At 37.6% G+C, this 18,743-nt stretch overlaps 1 protein-coding gene across 2 annotated transcripts; it reads left to right on the top strand.

Moving 5' to 3' along the window:
* The first annotated feature begins 3,103 nt into the window (after positions 1-3,103).
* On the top strand, positions 3,104-15,072 carry LOC103714659 (putative methyltransferase PMT7). Of its 2 annotated transcripts, none has more exons than XM_008801988.6 (8): positions 3,104-3,473; positions 4,470-4,884; positions 5,187-5,476; positions 8,071-8,454; positions 10,521-10,767; positions 10,854-10,992; positions 14,442-14,601; positions 14,726-15,072. In XM_008801988.6, exons 1-7 carry the CDS (start codon positions 3,320-3,322, stop codon positions 14,598-14,600), a joined length of 1,788 nt encoding a protein of 595 aa, XP_008800210.3. In that variant the 5' UTR covers positions 3,104-3,319; the 3' UTR covers position 14,601; positions 14,726-15,072. The 2 variants fall into 2 exon arrangements, with proteins under 2 accessions (XP_008800210.3, XP_008800211.3); XM_008801989.6 differs by having other exon boundaries at positions 3,109-3,473; positions 14,719-15,072.
* Positions 15,073-18,743: the final 3,671 nt, after the last annotated feature.

Here is an 18,743-nt window from a genome sequence, read left to right as displayed (position 1 = left end):
AATCGCCATCCCTCTAAAAATTTCGTATCAATGTGCCCTCTTTTTAATTTTTCAGAAAACTTCTTATTAATGTAAACTTGATCAAATTGCTCAATTAAAATTGATAATTCTCTAGTCACTCCCACATTCTCTCTTTTTTATTTTATTTTTTTGATAACATTTTATTTTCTTTCTTCCACCAAAAATATTTTACTTTCTTTCCGTCCCTCCCATGCCTCTCTCTCTCTCTCTCTCTCTCACACGCACACGCACGCACTGAAATTGATCTCAGTACCTCGTTTTCTCTTTCTGTCCTCCTTCCATTTAATGCAAACTTTTAGCCTTCTAATATATTACATTTTATTATTATAAAAGCTTTAGCTAATCAATAAGTTTTTAATATCTTGCTTTAAGTAACATCAAATATAAAGATAAACTTTTTTGAAGACACACAACTGATTGCTTGTTGATAAAAAATACTAGAGTTGGTGGAAGAGAACAATTAGAAGGCAAATAATTTTTTACTTTCCTCCTTTTGTTTCTAGAGAAACTTACTTTTATATTTTTATTAGCGCAAATAATTATTTATTTTGTAGATTTTTCTAATCATGCTTTATCTTCAAATCTTCAATTAATGTTGATGAAATGAGATTATAAATCAAATAAAAATCATATTTAAAACTTTAATTTCACAATTTTTGTTAATTAAGAGCTAAAATATAATTATGAGATTTGTCATTAAAATTTCGTTATCTAAATGTACATCCATAACAATTTCAATAAAAGAAAAGAACAATACATAATTTCCTTCAATAATCTTTAATTCTCTTTTAAGAAATTTGTTGTCACCAATTAGGATGGTAAGTATAATCTCTAGAAAAAGTTCTTTGCTTTGCTCCAAATTTCCAATATGGTTTGTCTCTCGTTTTGTTATTAATCTTCGATTAGAGTATCTACCCTTGATTAGGCTTAACCTGGGCTCTCAGGAGAGTCTCCTGCTAGGTCAAGTGTAAAACCGACAATTATTTGGAAACTAAAATTCAAAATATGGAATAGATTTTTCAGTTTCCATCTAATATCTTAGAAGATTTATAATTTTTTCCTTGCAGTATCAGCATTTTTTATTTTTTTATCATTCAAACTTCGCATTAATATGTTTGCTCTCCCATCGAATGTGGGTTACTATTTTCTTATCAAAATCCCATCCATCTCTTTCTTTTACTTTATAAATCCTACCAAATACCAAAATGATTGCATTGAAGAAGTTCATATCTCTATACGTATATGATCATGCTTCACCTTTTAAAATTATACTATTTTAATATATCGATAAGTATATATTATTAGATTTTTGTTTAGTAATAGAAGGGCAATCGTTAAGTGATATTGATAGGCCAACTCATCAACGACAACGGCTAGTTCGCTTTAGGGCGGTTGCTTTGAAAGTCATATGCGATCGATGATGGCAGAGATGACGAGCAGGGCGAGCAAAGCAGTGGGTGGCTCAACCGCTGGTGGAAGTCGGGGACCACCGATATAGGGGGAGGAAAAGGGTGGTCGGGCAAAGCCGAAGGGCTGGACGACGTACCTGATTTCGGAGAAGGAGGTGGAGAGCCTCCGACGACACTTCACGACAGTCCTCAAGCTACCGGAAGAGCCGATCGAGGCGTTGAGGAAGGAGTGGGAAGACCGGGTGGTCGTCGTCCAGAGTTTTGGCCGTCGAGTGTTGGCAGAATAGATAGCTCGGGACGTCGCTCTTCGAAGAAAAATAGAGCATGACATAGAAGTGGTGCCGCTTGCCGACAACCACCTTGCTCTCCCTTTAAGACAACAGCTGACCGAGACCTCGTCTTTACCGGTGGCCCGTGGGTGGTGGCGGGGCAGCTGCCAGCCATGAAGCTATGGGATCCCAACTTTGTTCCGAGGCTGGACGCGGTGAAAATAGTGGTGGTCTGGATCTGGCTGTCGAGGCTTTCAGTGGAATACTAGTTGAGCGCGACGATCCTACAGATCGCTGCGATGGCTGACCGACCGTTGACAGGATAACGGAGCAACAAAAGGTGATGGGCTTCGCTAGGGTCAAGGTGGCCATCGACGCCACTGCACCGCTGCTGCCCAGCATTTAGATTAAGGGCAAGGTGAGGGTATTGTGGCAGCCCTTTGTCTATGAGAACGTGCTTGATTTTTACTATGGCTGCAGGCGAATCGAGCAGGAGAGGACGTGGTCGCTTGCCCCATGGTGGTGGAAACCGGCAGAGACCACGAGGAGCCGGACTTGAGCTCTAGCAAGGAGACCTGACGACCAATCTTTGGCCCTTGGTTGGCACCCATAAGGAGTCGGTCACAACTATAGGAGGATGACCGAGTCAACCCCGAATTGTCCTCCTCAAGGTCGCAGAAGCCTCCCAACCGCCTAGTTCCCCTAGCTCGCTATCAGACTTGGACGGGTGGCAAAAACCGGCGAAGGTGGCGCGGCGACGCTCTCTCCCGAAGGATCGGCCTACCGGTGAGGGAGTTGACTCGAGCTCAATGTCGGAGGCGACTTATACTGCTTACCATATTTGGTTGGATAGGAATGCCTGAATATTTGGAAAGAGCAGCCTTACACTCAGGTTTATCATGGAGCAGACCCATGTACAGGCGGTGGAGATCACCTATGCAGGTCCGTCAGACAAGTCATTGATAACTCGAGGCATATGGAGCTCTATATTTGCTCTTGTAACGCCATCGACGGTGTTTTTTACGTGTGAACCCCTACCTCCAAGTTTTCTCAAGGTCAACTTTGACGGATGCATGCTGGATGGTGGAAAGAGGGGCGGTGCTGTCTTCATGATTAGAGGCTCAGACTCTAAGGTGGTTGTTACTGGTGAGTACTTGATTTGTGTCAATTCTATTTCTAGGGCGGAGTTGAGGACAGCTTGAGCTGGTCTGTGTCAAGCCCATCGTGTTTTATAGGCCAGTGCAGTTCAGCTCGAGGATGACTCAGCTACGATGATCGGCTGGATCCAGAGGGCATCGACAGCATGGGTGGCTGCCACCCGTTGCTTCGAAACATTCGAGCCATGGTAGATAAAGACATTGCTTTTCAGGCCAAGTATGTCTACAGAGAGTCCAATGGAGCTACAGACCGGTGGCCTTATGTATGGCCGACTATTTTGAGGAGCTCTCTAGGTCAGAAAGAACTCCAAAATATATTATTTTTTGTTTTTTTTTTTTTTTTTTATTGTCACACTAGATGCGCGCGAGTCATCCGTCGCAGGAAAAAAAAAATCGAGAGCGAACAGTAGACGACGATAAAAAAGAGAAGATCAAGGCGGTGTAACGGAGACGGAGGGAGGAGATGCTGTCGGCAGCGTTCGATTCACGGTCGGTGCAGCTGATCCTGGTGGGGCTTCTCCTCATGATCGCCTCCTTCTATGCCGGCACCCTCTTTGGCCCCAAACCCTCCTCCGTCGTCGTCCAACCGTACCGTCTCTCCTCCTCCTCCTTCCAAGGTTTTTATCCATCTTTGGCCCCCTCTTTTTTCAGATCTTGTCACTGGTGAAACCAATCTGTCATGGAAAATGTTGTGCATGTTGTTACTCGCTCAAATATCAAATCTTAAGGTCAATGATACGCGATTCCCCACCCCCCCCTCTCCCAAGCTGTATGAGATCTTGAATTTACCTTAGCATCAGAGTGTTCACGGATCTTTGAAGTTAGTTGGTAGCGATGTTGTCCAATTTGGCACTAATGATGTGGGAATTACTAGTTCACACCTCAAGCTATTTTAGGTAAAAGAAACGTTTTTCCTTTCTTTTCTTTTTTTCTTTTTCAAATTAGGGGGCGGGGGTTATGAGATCTTGAGTTTTTCACTAGTCTTGAGTGTTTGTGAGAATTGATGTTATCAAACTCTGGGAATAATTATGTAGGAATTAGTGGCTCCCATCTTGAATGCTTGCTTTCCTTTTATTTTATTTTATTTTATTGTGTATGATATGAGATATTGACTCTCCTTCAACCATTATGATTTTCCTCCTGAAATTTGTGTAAGATAACACGAAAAGGCTTATCTAATGTCAGCAGAGCTACAGAATACATCCGCTTCCCCTTTTTAATTCTTGAGAACTGACCAATCCTCCTTTCCGGACTTGGATAATTTTTGGACTAGGACTGTTGCTTTCTCTTATTTCTCAACAAATAAAAATGAGAAAAAAATAATGCAACTTGTCTTTAGCATTTGTGTGGCAGTATTTATCCATATGCATCTTGTACAGACATATGAGTGCCAGGGAATATTTTAAAGTTGTCCAAATTATAAATATGCTTATGCTTCCATAATATGATTTGCTTCATCAGTTCTTTCAGACCCATGGTCATATATGGTAATGGCAGGCAGAAACAGCGGTCCTGCACAGTTATCCTGCAAAAGTTCTCAAGAGTTATTAAAAAGCTTCTCTAAGTCTAGTATCTTAGCAGCCTTAACAACCTTATTTTTTTATCATTTGCAGGTGAACTGCAGTTCAAAAATAGAATTGCTCTTACATTTAGAACAAAATCAATCATCATACCAGAAAGTGGAGTGAATGTATGCCCTCTGGAATACAATGAATATATTCCTTGCCATGATAGAACTTATATAAAGAGCATACTTCAAAATTTGGATACCTCTAGGAGAGAAGAGCTCGAAAGCCATTGCCCTCTGCCTGAAAAGCGATTATTTTGCTTGGTTCCCCCACCTAATGATTATAAGATACCAATAAAATGGCCAACTAGTAGGGATTATGTTTGGCACAGTAATGTCAATCATTCGCATCTTGCTGAAGTCAAAGCAGGGCAAAATTGGGTGCATGAAAAGGGTAAGCTCTGGTGGTTCCCCGGTGGGGGAACTCATTTCAAGCATGGCGCTTCTGAGTACATTGAAAGGTACATTTGCATATTGTTTCATTTACATATACTATTAATACACATCATTTATATTGGCAGGACGGCAACAATCTGGGAACATATCACTAGTTTTGATATTTGAATTGTTTTTCTTTCTAGGTAACCTTGTTTACTTAAGTTTATACTCCTAGAACTGCCTTCTTCGAATGCTACTTAAGTTGTGGATCTCTTCACTCCCTCTAGTTCAGGAAAATATCTTTTATCATTATTCTCTTATTTCCACTATCATACAAGACAAATGGTTTATTCCAAAGTAATATGGTTCTATTTGTTAAATGCAGGTTAGGAAATATGGCAACTAATGAGACAGGCGATCTACGCACAGCAGGAGTGGTTCAAGTGTTGGATGTTGGTTGTGGTGTTGCCAGCTTTTCAGCTTATCTACTGCCATTAGACATTCAGACAATGTCTTTTGCTCCCAAAGATGGCCATGAAAATCAGATTCAATTTGCTTTAGAGCGAGGAATTAGTGCAATGATTTCTGTATTGGCCACAAAACAATTACCTTTACCCCAAAACTCATTTGAAATGGTTCATTGTTCACGGTGCCGTGTTGACTGGCATGAAAATGGTAAATCTTGCTAAGCTTCAGGAGATTATGCAGTAGTTTTAGCCATGGTTTCATGTTATCTATGATGCCAATGCACAATTGGATCCATTCACAAACTTTCTGGATGATACCGTTCTAAATCACACACATTGTATGTTAAGAAGTGCTATTTTCTGTTTTCTGGTTTTAGTTGTAGAATTGACAATTGCTAAAATATTAAAACAAGTTCACAGAAACTTTTCATATTTTTTTTCCTAGGGATACAGATGCTGCACATATTTAATGTGCATATACATCATTTTGTTTTCATTTCAGTGTATCTATATTTTGTGAAGGATGTCGATCGATTTTGTGCAATAGACTATTTTCCTTACCAATTATGCATTACGTATCCTCCATCTCTCTTTCCTCATGTATCTTGAATGCCAAAGTCATATTCATGTTAGGATTTTTCAAGTGAGTTGTTTGAGACCACGGCCCAGGATAAGCTCTAAAAATCTTCTTATCTCCAGATATGTCTTAGCTAATTAAATAAAAGCATCATCAAACTATCCTATTTCTGCTAGCTATACCAAATCTAAAGCTGTTAAGTTTCTAGATGATACAACAGAAGAATTTTGATTCAAGAAGAACATGTCAGGTTGTTCAATTTTCTTGATGATCCCAAGATAAAAATAAAAGCAGTTTATACATGGAACAACTAAACTATTATACGTTGTTTTTTTTTTTTTTTTGTATACTAAGATCGCATATATTCTTATAGAGTCTGGCCCTCTATTTTCTTTTCTAGGTTAAGTTTATCAAATATATCTAAACATGCATTTCAATATGTATAGTTGTTTCCTCTATACCAAATAGTTTGAGTTATCTCATGTTCTTCAATCATGGTTAGATAGCAAAGCATTTCAAAATATCTGATTAATGATTAGAATGGTAGGTCATTTTCTGAAGATCTGATCACTCGATTTTTTTTCCTTGATTAAATGAGTTTTACGCCTGGAGATTTTTGTGGATTCTTTAGTTATAGCTCAATTTTTGGCAGCTGAGCCAAAGAAGAAGGGAAACGGTAGAAAATGTTAAAAGAAAAATAAAATAATTCAAGAATAAATCAGACATCATTTTATTATCTATTGTGTTGTGTGGGACCTTTTAATGTCTTATTTCAGTGGTTTCTTGCTAAAATACTGTTCGTCAGAATGAAAAGTTAAAGGGTCATGTTTCACATCATTTTGGGATGTGATATTTCTTTGCCTGATTACAATCGCTTATGAGATTTAAACATTAGGATAACCAAACCAATATCAAAACATTTACTTGTCTATATTTCTTTTGAACCCAATATCAGTGTTTCCGTATCCTGTCATAACTTTGAAATTCTACATTCAATTTTAAAGAATAGTTTGTGGAATTTGAAGGAATTATAAAAATATTATTAAAGGACAGTGCAAACTGTTAATATATATAGTAAACTTGGGCCTATAAGTTTGTTTTAGCTGAAACCTTTCCCTGTTTTTTTTTTTAATTAGCTTGGGCCAAAACCAAATTGTTTTTATCAATTTTGTAATTTTGGCTAAAGCTTCACACCATGTTCCATAAAATCTTCATTACTTATGTGGATTTCTTTTCAGGTATTTATCATAAGATAGCAGAAATAAACTTGAAATTGGCTGGATTGGCCCAACTGAGATACTGGGGAATACTTCTGTTTATTATTTCTTTCATATTTAAAGAAAAAACATCCTTTTTATTTATTTATACTCCTTCCAAACCCAGGGTCTAATTGTTATAAAAATAGGAATAAAGTCATACATTCTGTAATCAGTACCCTGTTACAGAATTTGTGCTTTACTGAGGTAGACCAGATGGAGTCAGCGAATGGGGAACACTTGTTAGCAATTCCTAATAAAAAATGAGAGGGGGAAGAGAGAGAGAGAGAGAGTGTGTGTGTGTGTGTGAGAGAGAGAGATTTGGCCTCCCTCCCATGGCTTGACTCTGCAGTATTTTTTCCCTGGTGCTTCTGGCTCATAGCAACAAGGTTGCCATAGATTCATAGAATTGGAACTGTTGGACCAATTGATAAATGAACATTTAGGAGAGATGCATTTGTATTGTAATCATTGCTTTTCATGAATTTTATGTCAAGCATATGTAGCAATCTATTCCTGTGAAATTCTATTTGACCATCTTAGTCGATTCTCTCAATTACGGTTATGATGTTGGAAGAGAGAAAGAAATTGCTTGTTTAAATGAGACTTCATTCAAGGTTTTACGAGGAGTCTGTGGAAGTGTATTTCCTATGGCATTAATGAATTCAATAATTGTTAGAACATCTGGGAATTATTAAACTATATTAGAAAATTAGTATCTCAGTAAGGTTTGCAAGTTCAGTATGCCAAACAAATATGCGATGCTCTTTTTTTTTCCAAGGTCACTGTGCCAAAAGATATGCAATGCCTTTTATTTCCCTTCCCTCATAAACTCTTGGCTTATCTAATGATTGATTCTTCACAAAATGAATAATCTTTAATTAGACCATGGAATTCCCATATACTTTTACTTAACTTTTTCTTTATTTTGATGCTCACTTGGCTTTATATTTTTTTTTAATGTCAAAGAGGGTATACTGCTCAAAGAAGTGGATCGCCTTTTGAGACCAAATGGATACTTTGTGTACTCAGCTCCTCCTGCCTATAGAAAAGACAAAAATTACCCACTTATCTGGGAGAAACTAATAAACTTGACAACAGCTATGTGCTGGAGACTCATTTCTCAACAGGTCCAGACTGCTATATGGCTGAAACCAGATAATGAATCATGCCGGCTACAGAATGCTGAGAAAAATCTAGTGACTATATGTGAACCTGTAGATGATTCTATGCCATCATGGAAAACTCCATTAAGAAACTGTCTGTGGTTAAACACCGAGCAGTCACATATTCAGAAACTCCCTCCTAGACCTGACCGGCTTTCAGTATATTCCAGAAGTCTGGAGAAAATGGGTTAGTTGGATCTTCCTTGCTCATGTAGACATTACTTTGTTCTGTTTCACATATTTTTATTTTGTTTTCTGTTTGCTGAGGAGTTGCTAGTACACGGGTCTGTTGCAACTATTTCTTAGATCATAATGGAACTGTTTCCCAGTCAACTTGGTTTCTTTAAACCTTAACAGAGCACTGTCTGCTTGGTTACATATATATGTTACTTAAGTCCTTAGATTATTCATGATACATTACATGATGTGTTGAACTGTTTAATTTCTACAGAATCCAACTATCTGCCTTAAATAATGTGACAAATTAATGAATACTATGTATTTTTGTATGGTTACTGAATGAACTCATTGTTTCCCCTGGCATCTTTTCATATGATTGTCATCTGGACCTTGCATTATTTATCTAGAATTTGAGTATGATGCTAATGTGACATATCAGACGTGTTGTTTAAGCAGTCATTTTTGGCGAAAACTAAAGGCATTGTTATGCAATATAATGTTATTGGAATAAATTAATGTACCATAACCCTAGTTGCATTCTCTGTTTAAAGTATAGCTGGATATTAATTCACTACTGATGACATTCATAACAGTTGAGTGCTGGCAATATGAAGGCAGTAAAAAGAAGCTTCTAAATATCTGTTTCCGATCTACGGTCACCAACAAGTTTCTTGAAATTTTCAGGGTTTTGTGTGTTTTTTCATTACCATCCTGTTACTTCAACTCCTGAGTTTGTACAAGCAAATGCATTGCTTATATTGCCAGTAGAGGAACACCACTATTTGACTGACACATGAGATTTGAAGACTTGCTAACTTGCTAACCAGTTCCTAATGTAAATGAAACTCAAGTAGATTAGGAGCATTAGATGCAGGCAACAATGATTTGAACCCATAATGCCTTCTGTGAGAACACTAGAAGAAGTGCTGTTAGAAGAGTTTGAGGTAAATGCGTCAAATTTAGTGAAAGAAAAGAGAAACTGAAAGGATATAATTGGTGCTGATGAGGTGTGAAGTCTCAGAAAGAGAACCTAGTGAACTTTTTTTATGGATGCTATGAAGCATGAATGTCTTGAATGGTTCAAAGCATTGGCCCTGGCGTTTTGTTTATTCATTATATTAGTATATGTAACCCACCATCCTGAACAAGGATACAGAGACTTTTTTTAGTCTTTCAGATCTGGTAAAAGATTAACATCTGTCTAATAATCAATAAACATTCTGACAGTTGTTTATATGTCAAGTCGTGCCCTGATATTTATACTCAATCAGCTGCAAGTTTCAGGAGAAGAAACATCAAGTCGATCCAACAACTAATACCAGTAAAAACTGGATCTCAGACTCATAAATGAGCATATATTGAACAGTTAACTTGATTTTATTTTTTTGAAAAAGTTTTTGTATAATAATCTTGTGATCTGAGGCAAAGTGCAAATGTTGGAGTGAATTAAATAAATGGAATAACTACTAATGTCAGGAAATGGGACAATTTGTAAACTCAGGACCTGGTTGGATGCCCAATTACCATATTTTTCATATCTCCCATGGATTGTGCACTGGGGATTTTTTTCTAGGGCAGCCAAGGAGAGGATGTGGGAGGACAGAAAGTTGGAGAATCAGGAAGGCTGTCGAATCTTCAATCTTGAGATATTTAGGATATTTGTAAAGCACTTTTTTCATGGGTTCTTCTTGACTTCTCAGGTTAATGAATTACACAGCCTTCACCAATCCCCTTCCACTTACTTCCTCTGTCTTCTCTGTAAAGCCAACTTCCATTCATGTGGGAGGTGTGAAAGGCAAAGAGTAGTGGCCAGTGACCATCATGCAAACCAACTCCCCTGCCCCCTCATTCTTTTTAAAAATTGTTAAGTTTATAACCAAATATAAAGTTAACTCTACTCATCTTGTGTTTATTTTATTGAAATCTAAAAATGTCCTAACCAAAAATTCTAGTTTAATCATTGGATTATTTTCAGAATAAGCCTACAATTATCATTTATGAAAATGAATATCATTGCTTAGTGTGTTTTCAGGTTGCAATTCAGTTGACAGTTTTGTAATATATTTTTAACAGGAGTTACTCCAGAAAGTTTTGATCAAAACACTAGATTTTGGCAAGAACAAGTCCGGCAGTATTGGAGATTAATTGGTGTCAACAAGATGGAGATCCGCAATGTTATGGACATGAACGCTTGTTATGGTGGATTTTCTGTGGCATTGAGTACCTTGCCTATGTGGGTGATGAACATAGTTCCAGCAACAATGAGCAACAGCTTGTCTGCTATGTATGATCGTGGACTAATTGGTGCATTTCATGACTGGTGGGATGTTATACATTCTTATATATAGCTATTGGGTAGGGTTTCTTAATATGTGGTATTAAAATCTATTGATACTTGTAATATAGGTGTGAGCCTTTCTCAACATACCCACGTACATATGACCTGCTGCATGCCTATCATCTTTTCTCTCATTATAAAGATCGTGGGGAAGGTTGCTTGATGGAAGATATCATGCTAGAGATGGACCGGATACTTCGCCCTCGGGTATCTTTTTTTATTACTCTTGCTGCTTAAATATAACACAATTTTTAAGCTAATAATGTTTGATTGAAACTCCTCAATTTTCTTTGATTTGTGGAAAAGAAAAAGAAAAAAATAAAAATAAAAACAGAAAGGATTTTTTAGGAAAAAGAGAGAAAAAGATTGAGGGAATACAAAAGCAAATGGACTTCTTTTCTTAGAAAGGAAAAAGATATAGGATGTGTCATTTAGGACTGGCGTCTCTCGCATAAAGGGGTTTTTTTTTAAGTATGTCAAAATTAGAGTCAAATGGGAATCAACTACTATCCTCAACAATTACATTAGAGATTATGACATGTCAAGCATCTGCTAATATAAATATAGGTAAACTTGTTGGACACTTTACAGCCTCGTGCCTACCATTTCCAATTTCAATGCTTGCCTATTCTGCATCATCTTTGTCAATTGCAGATTTGGTTTCATATGCTGCTTGTGCCTAGCTGTTGAACAGAATTGTAGCAACATGTTTGCCGAGTAAATCCTATAACTTTCAGCTTTGCTGGTTACCACTAATGATTATACACTAGATATTATAATAAACATCTTAAAATATGTAAACATATAGTGCATTTGTCATGCATTAAACTGCTGAAGAACTTACCAGTTTAATAGTGATATTCTAAGCTGTCACAAGTGTATTCTTTGACTTTTAGGGTACATATAAGTTGTAGTCAGAAAGAAATTAGCATTCTACTTCTTATTTAGCTACATAAGAAAACAGTTATCCCTGATGCTTTTGCATTTCAGAGGTCCTTGGAAAATATCTGGAAAAGCTGAAACTCTGCCAAATGTTTTTGTTCAGATATGCAAATGGCGTGCTTGCGCAAGTAAAAAAAATTCCACAGATGATCAAGGCTGTTCTCTTAGGATAGAATTTGAACATGTGATAGTAATGTGTTTTTTGCCATGCTGTCTATGGCAAGATAACATGTACTTGAATAACAGAGTACTACTTGCTTTTCAGCTTGATTTATTTATAAATTCCAATAATCTTGCTGAACAGGGGACTAGGTAATCTAAAGACATTTGATGCTTAGTTCAAGGGAATTTGTCTAGCTGTTATTATGATAACTAGCTTAGCATAAATGTTGGTATGAGCTATATATGACTTTTAATTGATATGCCAATTCAAAAATCTAACTAGGAACAGCTAGGCCAAAGAAAAATGAGAGGAGGAAAATAATTGGAGGGCGACTCAGGAAAAGGGATGACGATGATGGGTGTCAAAGCTAAAAAGCAAGAGAGGGGAACAAGATGTTTAAACATGCTTGGATTAAAGCCTGAAAAGTTTCTAACTTGAATGAAAAATCCTTGACTAGTTTATAGTCTTTGTGGTGTAAGATGTCAAGTGTGATAACATAATCAGATAAAGGCGATCAAACAACAGTAGCAGAACTAATGAGCCACAAAAGAGGAAGAATTTATCTTGGATTCTTTTGCTTTTGCAAAGCTTCATTTAGATCTTCCAGTGATGACAAATAGAGGCGCCAGTTAAAGCAGGAGATGATGATTAAGGTTGTATGTTACTTGAGGAGTTCAGGGTACACAATTTTAATACTGATGGATGTTTAGAAGAATATTTAACAAGGATGTGATGGGTCTATAATACATAATCTTGCAGTGATGGCTTACTCATGTCGCTGGCTGTGATATGAATCAAACATTATCAATTACAAATAGGACAAACACTTAAACCCAATGTTGGCTCATTTTACATGTAGGCTCGTGCTCATGCTTGAACCAGATTCATTTGATCCCAGTGTAACCACAACCAAGGTTTTGACATGATTGAAACTCATCTATGGCATTGCTGTATGAACTCGTGTTCTTGGATGTGTTAATGACCCAATTAGGTTATCACTTAGAACCCAAAATTGACACAAATTGGATGCACTCTCATGCTCGAATCCAACCCACTTGAGTTCAAGATCTAATAAGGATTATTATAACCTGATCCAGGATCAGCGATCATTGATGAATGTGTGGAACCATCTAGCAGGTTGTGACTCATCAAGGCATATTTGAACAGATGTTGGGTTAGTGTTTAGACCCAGAAAATACGAAGTTGAACGAGGCTCAAACTTGAACCTTGTCCGCTATCATGAGTCTAAATTTTAGGCTATCCTGGTCAGGGTTCATATGGAAACACATTCGAACAGCTATTTAGAGTTGATACAGTTCAGTTTCAAATTGTACCCAGTTGGACTTAGATTTAAACCTGGTTGACATGGCTAGAGTCGAGATTTTGGTGTAAAGGCACCTGATTGATCATTCTAATGAGCTCGTTCTTGTAAGAAGAAATGGACATGGTTTTAATTACTAGGCTCCTTGACAAATGTGGTCAAGGAATAGTACGTGTGAATCCATCCTTACTTTATTCTATACCCTACTATTGGTAGCAACAGGTTGTAAAGTGGGAATGGTTAAAGCGCCCAACTCATAATTGGCAAATTTGTAGGTTCAATTCCTGCTGGATGCACACCAGGTCTTGTGCAAAGTTTGGTATGGGCTTTCTTTATGTGCTTAACATTGGGCGCTTTTTCTCCCATGCAACCTGAAGTTAACAAGGGACCTCTGTGCAGTTACGTGGACCCTTCTCAAGCTATAGGAGACACCATGCATGAGGCACGCACATGATTCAATTGCTTGCCCATCTCCCTCTGAGATTCTATAAGATCTTCTGTTCATGGGTTCAGGCTATGCAAGACCAAGCCTTTGTTATGATAAGACCTGATGCTCGTGGCCTCATTGCCTTAGGCCTAGATGCATGTGTGGGTCCTTGAGTTCCATGCAAATTTAATTTCATGTATTAATTAAGTCGAAATTGAGCTCCAATGCCACCCAATCTCTCTATCTCTCTCTCACCCTCTCGTCTAGAGGTAGTGCATGAACAAGTTGACATCTTGCAAAAGCAATTCCAACACTTCTACTTACGGTATTACTTGGTTACAATTTCATATATCAGTCTTTGAACATAAACCTTCCTACAGCCATTTCCTATTATCAAGACCTAGATTATGTTAGCCCTTTAAAATTTTTGTAGCTCGCATAATTATCCATTTTTTCTGCAAAAGAAGTCTTGTCTACCTTTTTAATGCAAGCATATTTTTCGAAAACTAAATCTTTAATTATTCTTTTTCTGCTGAACTTGTAACTAGGAGTCTTGGTTCAAATTCACAATCTGTAGTTAGATATTGAAAATAATTTCTGAAGAAATAACTCTTTTGAACGTGGTATGCTTTGATGAGTGAGAACTGATCTACCCCGAAAATTTCATAAATTCTTATTTCTTATGCCCTTCCATATTGGCGGGCCTCGCTAAAGTTACATTTCTCACATGCATGTGTTGATTCAAATAAAGGTCATCATGGTTTAAGAGCACAAAGTCTTCTTACACAATTTTAATCTTTCAGGGTTTTGTCATCATAAGAGATGATGACTCTATTATCTCAAGAATCAGAGATCTTGCACCAAAGTTTCTTTGGGATGTCGCAACTCATAAGCTGAAAAATGAGGACAAGAAAATGGAGCCTGTGCTGATTTGCAGGAAGAAGTTTTGGGCTATTGTTTGAGGTATACATGGCTTCCTAGAAGTATTCATATTTTTGTCTCTCGCAACTTTGTATACATTGTATCATGTTTCTGGATTTTGAGTTGGAAGCTGGATTAGGCTTACAGCTTTCTTTCTAGCTTGCAGCTGCACGCAAAATTGATGGGGCACCAGATTTTCGAGCATCAAATTTATCCTGTCTAGATTCATTTGGATTATAAATTCCTATAATTTGACAAAGGAGCAACAAATAACTACCGACATATCTGTGCAGAGAAGCTTTGGCTATAGTTTGAGGTATGCTATCATTTAATAGCATGCAGCTCCTTCCAACCCAAAGCAGGGTGCACATGTAATGGCTTAGCAAGTTGTAGTAAATCCGGTGCAGCTATACCTTCTATTCTTTTATTGTTATGTACTCTTTTTTATTTTTAAACCTGTCTATGACTTACGCCGAACGAAGTTGTCTCTAGTTCAAGGAAACAAATTTGTCATTCTGCTTGTATATTATCTGATATTCTTAAAAACACTTATTTTCTTAGCCATGGAAGAGTTAAAATCAGTCTAAATTGAACCTGAGTGATTGGATCATTTTCATATTTCATCTTGAATACCACAAACTTCTAACTTCTAGCATCATTTTTGTGCTTGATTACTAGTGTTTGCAGATGTAATCATAGTTTCTGTTTCATGTTCATGGACCAAAAAATAAATGCTCTAAGTACAAAAAAGCAAATTATTTCTTGAACAAATATGTTGCCTCGTTTCAGCCGATCAGATGGTATGGGTGGTTTTGTTGGTTATGATGGTTCAAATTCCGCAGCTGAACTGTGTGGTTCCTTGATGATTTGGGTTTTACAGTGGCCAGCCTATGCTGTTTGTGCATCACTATACTGGTTTTGCTGTTCTTACTGTCGACACAACTTGCTATAGTCAATATTTGTCTGTTTCTTCTCCATGAATATGCGAAACAAGTTTGATTGGCATTATTTCACTGATGCATGCACCTGATACCAGTCCATCATTAAGAATTGATCAGGCTCATATTGAAGTCTAATTTAAATCTCCTATGACAGAAATTTTCTCTTCTTACATGGTTATTCAGTGCAGGTAAGAAAATTATATTTTAGGATCTTTTATATCATGACTTACCAACATAAGGTATCTTTCACTTCACACAAATTACAATGAGGAAAAGGAACAAAAAGGCAAAAATGGTCCGTTAAAAAACAGTTTTACTACCAATTTATAGGTAAAACTGCTATACAAGATTGTTTATTGCAGAGTGTTAATAAGGATATTGATGAAAATGCATAAGCGACTAGATGATTATATTTTAGTCATTGTTACATCATTATCTGTTTGATTCCTAGTAGCAGCATTATGGTGTCTGAGGTGAGAAACTCTTGGAATTTGCCCAAGTTCTGGAGCATGGTGGTTGCTCTCCCTCCTTGATTGGAAGGGTTTTCAAGCTTGAACCTTGCCGAGAGTGTTCTTCCCTGTGACATGAGTAATTATTTCATCAGTTCCACGAAATAGTTGGTGGCCCTTAGGCTGTTACTCTTCTAAATAAAAATAAAAGAAATATTAATAGACGTTAAGCGCTAAACTAAAGCTCACTATTAATTTGGACGGTTGAGCCTAACTGTTGTCTAAGGAGCCAGTTCCATGTTCTTATCAAACTTATCTCGGGGGCATTCTTCGCATGTTCTGAAAAATAACAAGATTATGAATCAGATATGAGGATCCATGCAGATATGTGTTTAGTCGCATATTGACTATGCAATGGATAGATCCAAAAAGTTTAAATAATATCTTTTAGCTAGTTTTTTTGAGTGAGATTCTGTATCGTTGCACCGTGAGACCTCGAAATAACCTGCTTTTTTCTCATCTCAAATGAAAATCTTCTAATCACCATCTCCGAAGCCTGGATATAAGTTGTTCTACGGGGATGATTCCATCTTCCACTGTTTTATCTTGAGGAATTAAAGCAATCGGGATGCGTGGCACCAAGAATCATTCTATTTTTGTGGTTGTAAACCATGGAGAGGAAAAATTCTAGCCGTTGTACTCTTTTGCTTTGCGGCAAGAATATTAGTGCAATTAGTTCAGCCGAAGCAGCATCTATCTATCCAGTCTCAATTTCAGCCTTTTTCAAAGTTATGGATGTTCGCTGGAAAGGCAGTCATATGGTGTGGATTTGTATGACAAAAAGAAGATGCGGGTGCTTCTGAACCAAAAGTCTGGTCAAGTACTTGTAACTGTTCCAATAGACGGCAAGAAAAATATTCCCGTGCTTTTTATGTTAATTGTATCAGATGCTTGCCGACCACAGTTCTAGTTTTTTGGATATGTATTACCTGCTCACTTCAATTTTGATTTCATCCCCAGCCTTTGTAATGATCTGAGTTAGATGTGTGTCACAACTTAGGTTTCAACTCCAAACCAATTTAAGTAGAAAACTCACAAAATCTAATCAACTTAATCGAATACCACTATTACTTCAGCCCTTAAAAAACTTGAGCCTTTAACTGCTAATTTCAGATGGTTTTCAGATTAATGCGTCTACAAGAAAGCTAATAATGCAGCCAAATGGATAATGTCTTATCTGACAATCTATACAGGATATACATTATGGGATTCTTCGACAAATGTTCCTCTTCAATTATTCGATATTTTGTTTTTAGATTTCCATGGATGTATTTATACTCGAATGGTTTAATTCATCCATTTTTTACCACCCCAAAGAAAAAAGAAAAAGGAGGAATCCAGCCATGAATCTAAATTAAGATCTAATGGTTAAGTTGGGACCTAGCCCAGCCAGTGTTTCCTGAATCATCATAATGAGCTGAGGCTCTCAACCTTTCACATCTGTGACATTGTAAGTTGGAATTGGATCAACTTTCACATTAAGAGGAAGGAGAAGCAAACTGCTGCTGAGCGGAGTGGCACTAACAAGGGACGGTGGGAAGGCGAGTCCCTCCCACTGTTTTGTCGGCCTTGGGCCCCCTCCACCCACTCTCAATTATAGGTTATGCTCCTTCAGTGCAGCCGTTGACCTCCTTTCCCCCATCATTTGAGCACCTCTCTCTTCAACTCCAGTATCACCAATTTACCTTAATCTCCTCTGCCAATGATACAAGGAAGAAGAAGGTGGCACACTTCAGGTAGTAACCTCATCATCTTTCCATAAACGCTCTCAAGTCCTTTGACAAGAGCTGGGCCTAACATGCTGTCACCATTCGCTATAGTGTTGCTGGAGGGAATATTCACCAATATGTTAGGTTTTAAGCTCCACCAACTTTCTTGTTGTGAGAAACATTAGGACAGATAGGTGCATGTATCAAGCCTGGCGAGGAAGGGAACCTGTCAATCTTTCCAGTTTCATAATTCTGCCGCACGTTTGGTTTTTGGAGAAGTCGAGGCATCTATTCTGTACTCTTATGGAATCCTATGTGAAACTATTGGAACCATCGTGGACCTTATTCTATTTCCTGATCTACTCCTAGTTCTACTGTTGCTACTTCTGATGCTGTTCCTATCACTATTATCTTCGAAATCCTCGATGTGCCAACTAAAGTTCAGAGACTAAGGTTGGGATGTCATGCAAGATAGGACACGTTGGGGTGGTAGTTAATGGACTAGATTCGGGTCAAGCCTTGCCTTGGTGTATCTCTATAGCTAGATTCAAGATCACGTACGCAACAATCTGAAATTGAGACCTAAAGCAGATTTTCTTGTCTAATCCATAGATAATATTAGATTCGTTGATAATTGGCTATTTGGTAGAAACCAAATATTTGTTCAGTTGTTTTGGATGTATTCAGGGAGAAGGGGATGGGATAAGGAGCCAAAGGTAGTGGCGACAGAAGGCTGTAGGTGAGTTTAAGAGTGAAATTAAATAAGAGGTGTGAAAACACGTTACAAGTAGTACATAGAAGGTAATTGGGTGGAATTACGTACTGGCTTCAGAGAATGGATTGATTCATACAGCAGTCCAGTTTGAGGGTCCAAAATTGATCTGATTGGTGATTGTGCTTCTCTTTTGCAAAGCGATATGATGAGAATTCTAACATCCAGGTTTGAACGCGCCGATCACTAATGTGCTATTCTTAAAAACATTCACAGGTTGCAACTTTGTATCCCAGACTTTGATTAGTCCGGT

This window comes from Phoenix dactylifera, chromosome 17 (genome assembly GCF_051530095.1).
Source record: "Phoenix dactylifera cultivar Ajwa chromosome 17, Ajwa_hap1_PhDact_Kaust_v1.1, whole genome shotgun sequence".
In the NCBI taxonomy this organism is placed as follows: domain Eukaryota; kingdom Viridiplantae; phylum Streptophyta; class Magnoliopsida; order Arecales; family Arecaceae; genus Phoenix; species Phoenix dactylifera.
The sequence above is the reverse complement of the archived record's forward strand: the minus strand, read 5'-3'. Positions and strand labels throughout refer to the sequence as shown.

What these genes read in the sequence shown, in the direction of transcription:
- LOC103714659 (XM_008801988.6), top strand. Translation starts at nt 3,320, where the DNA reads ATGCTGTCGGCAGCGTTCGATTCACGGTCGGTGCAGCTGATCCTGGTG. An exon ending in GCTTCTGAGTACATTGAAAG is followed by an intron (nt 4,885 to 5,186) that starts GTACATTTGCAT and finishes TGTTAAATGCAG; the next exon opens with GTTAGGAAATATGGCAACTA. An exon ending in CAGAAGTCTGGAGAAAATGG is followed by an intron (nt 8,455 to 10,520) that starts GTTAGTTGGATC and finishes TATTTTTAACAG; the next exon opens with GAGTTACTCCAGAAAGTTTT.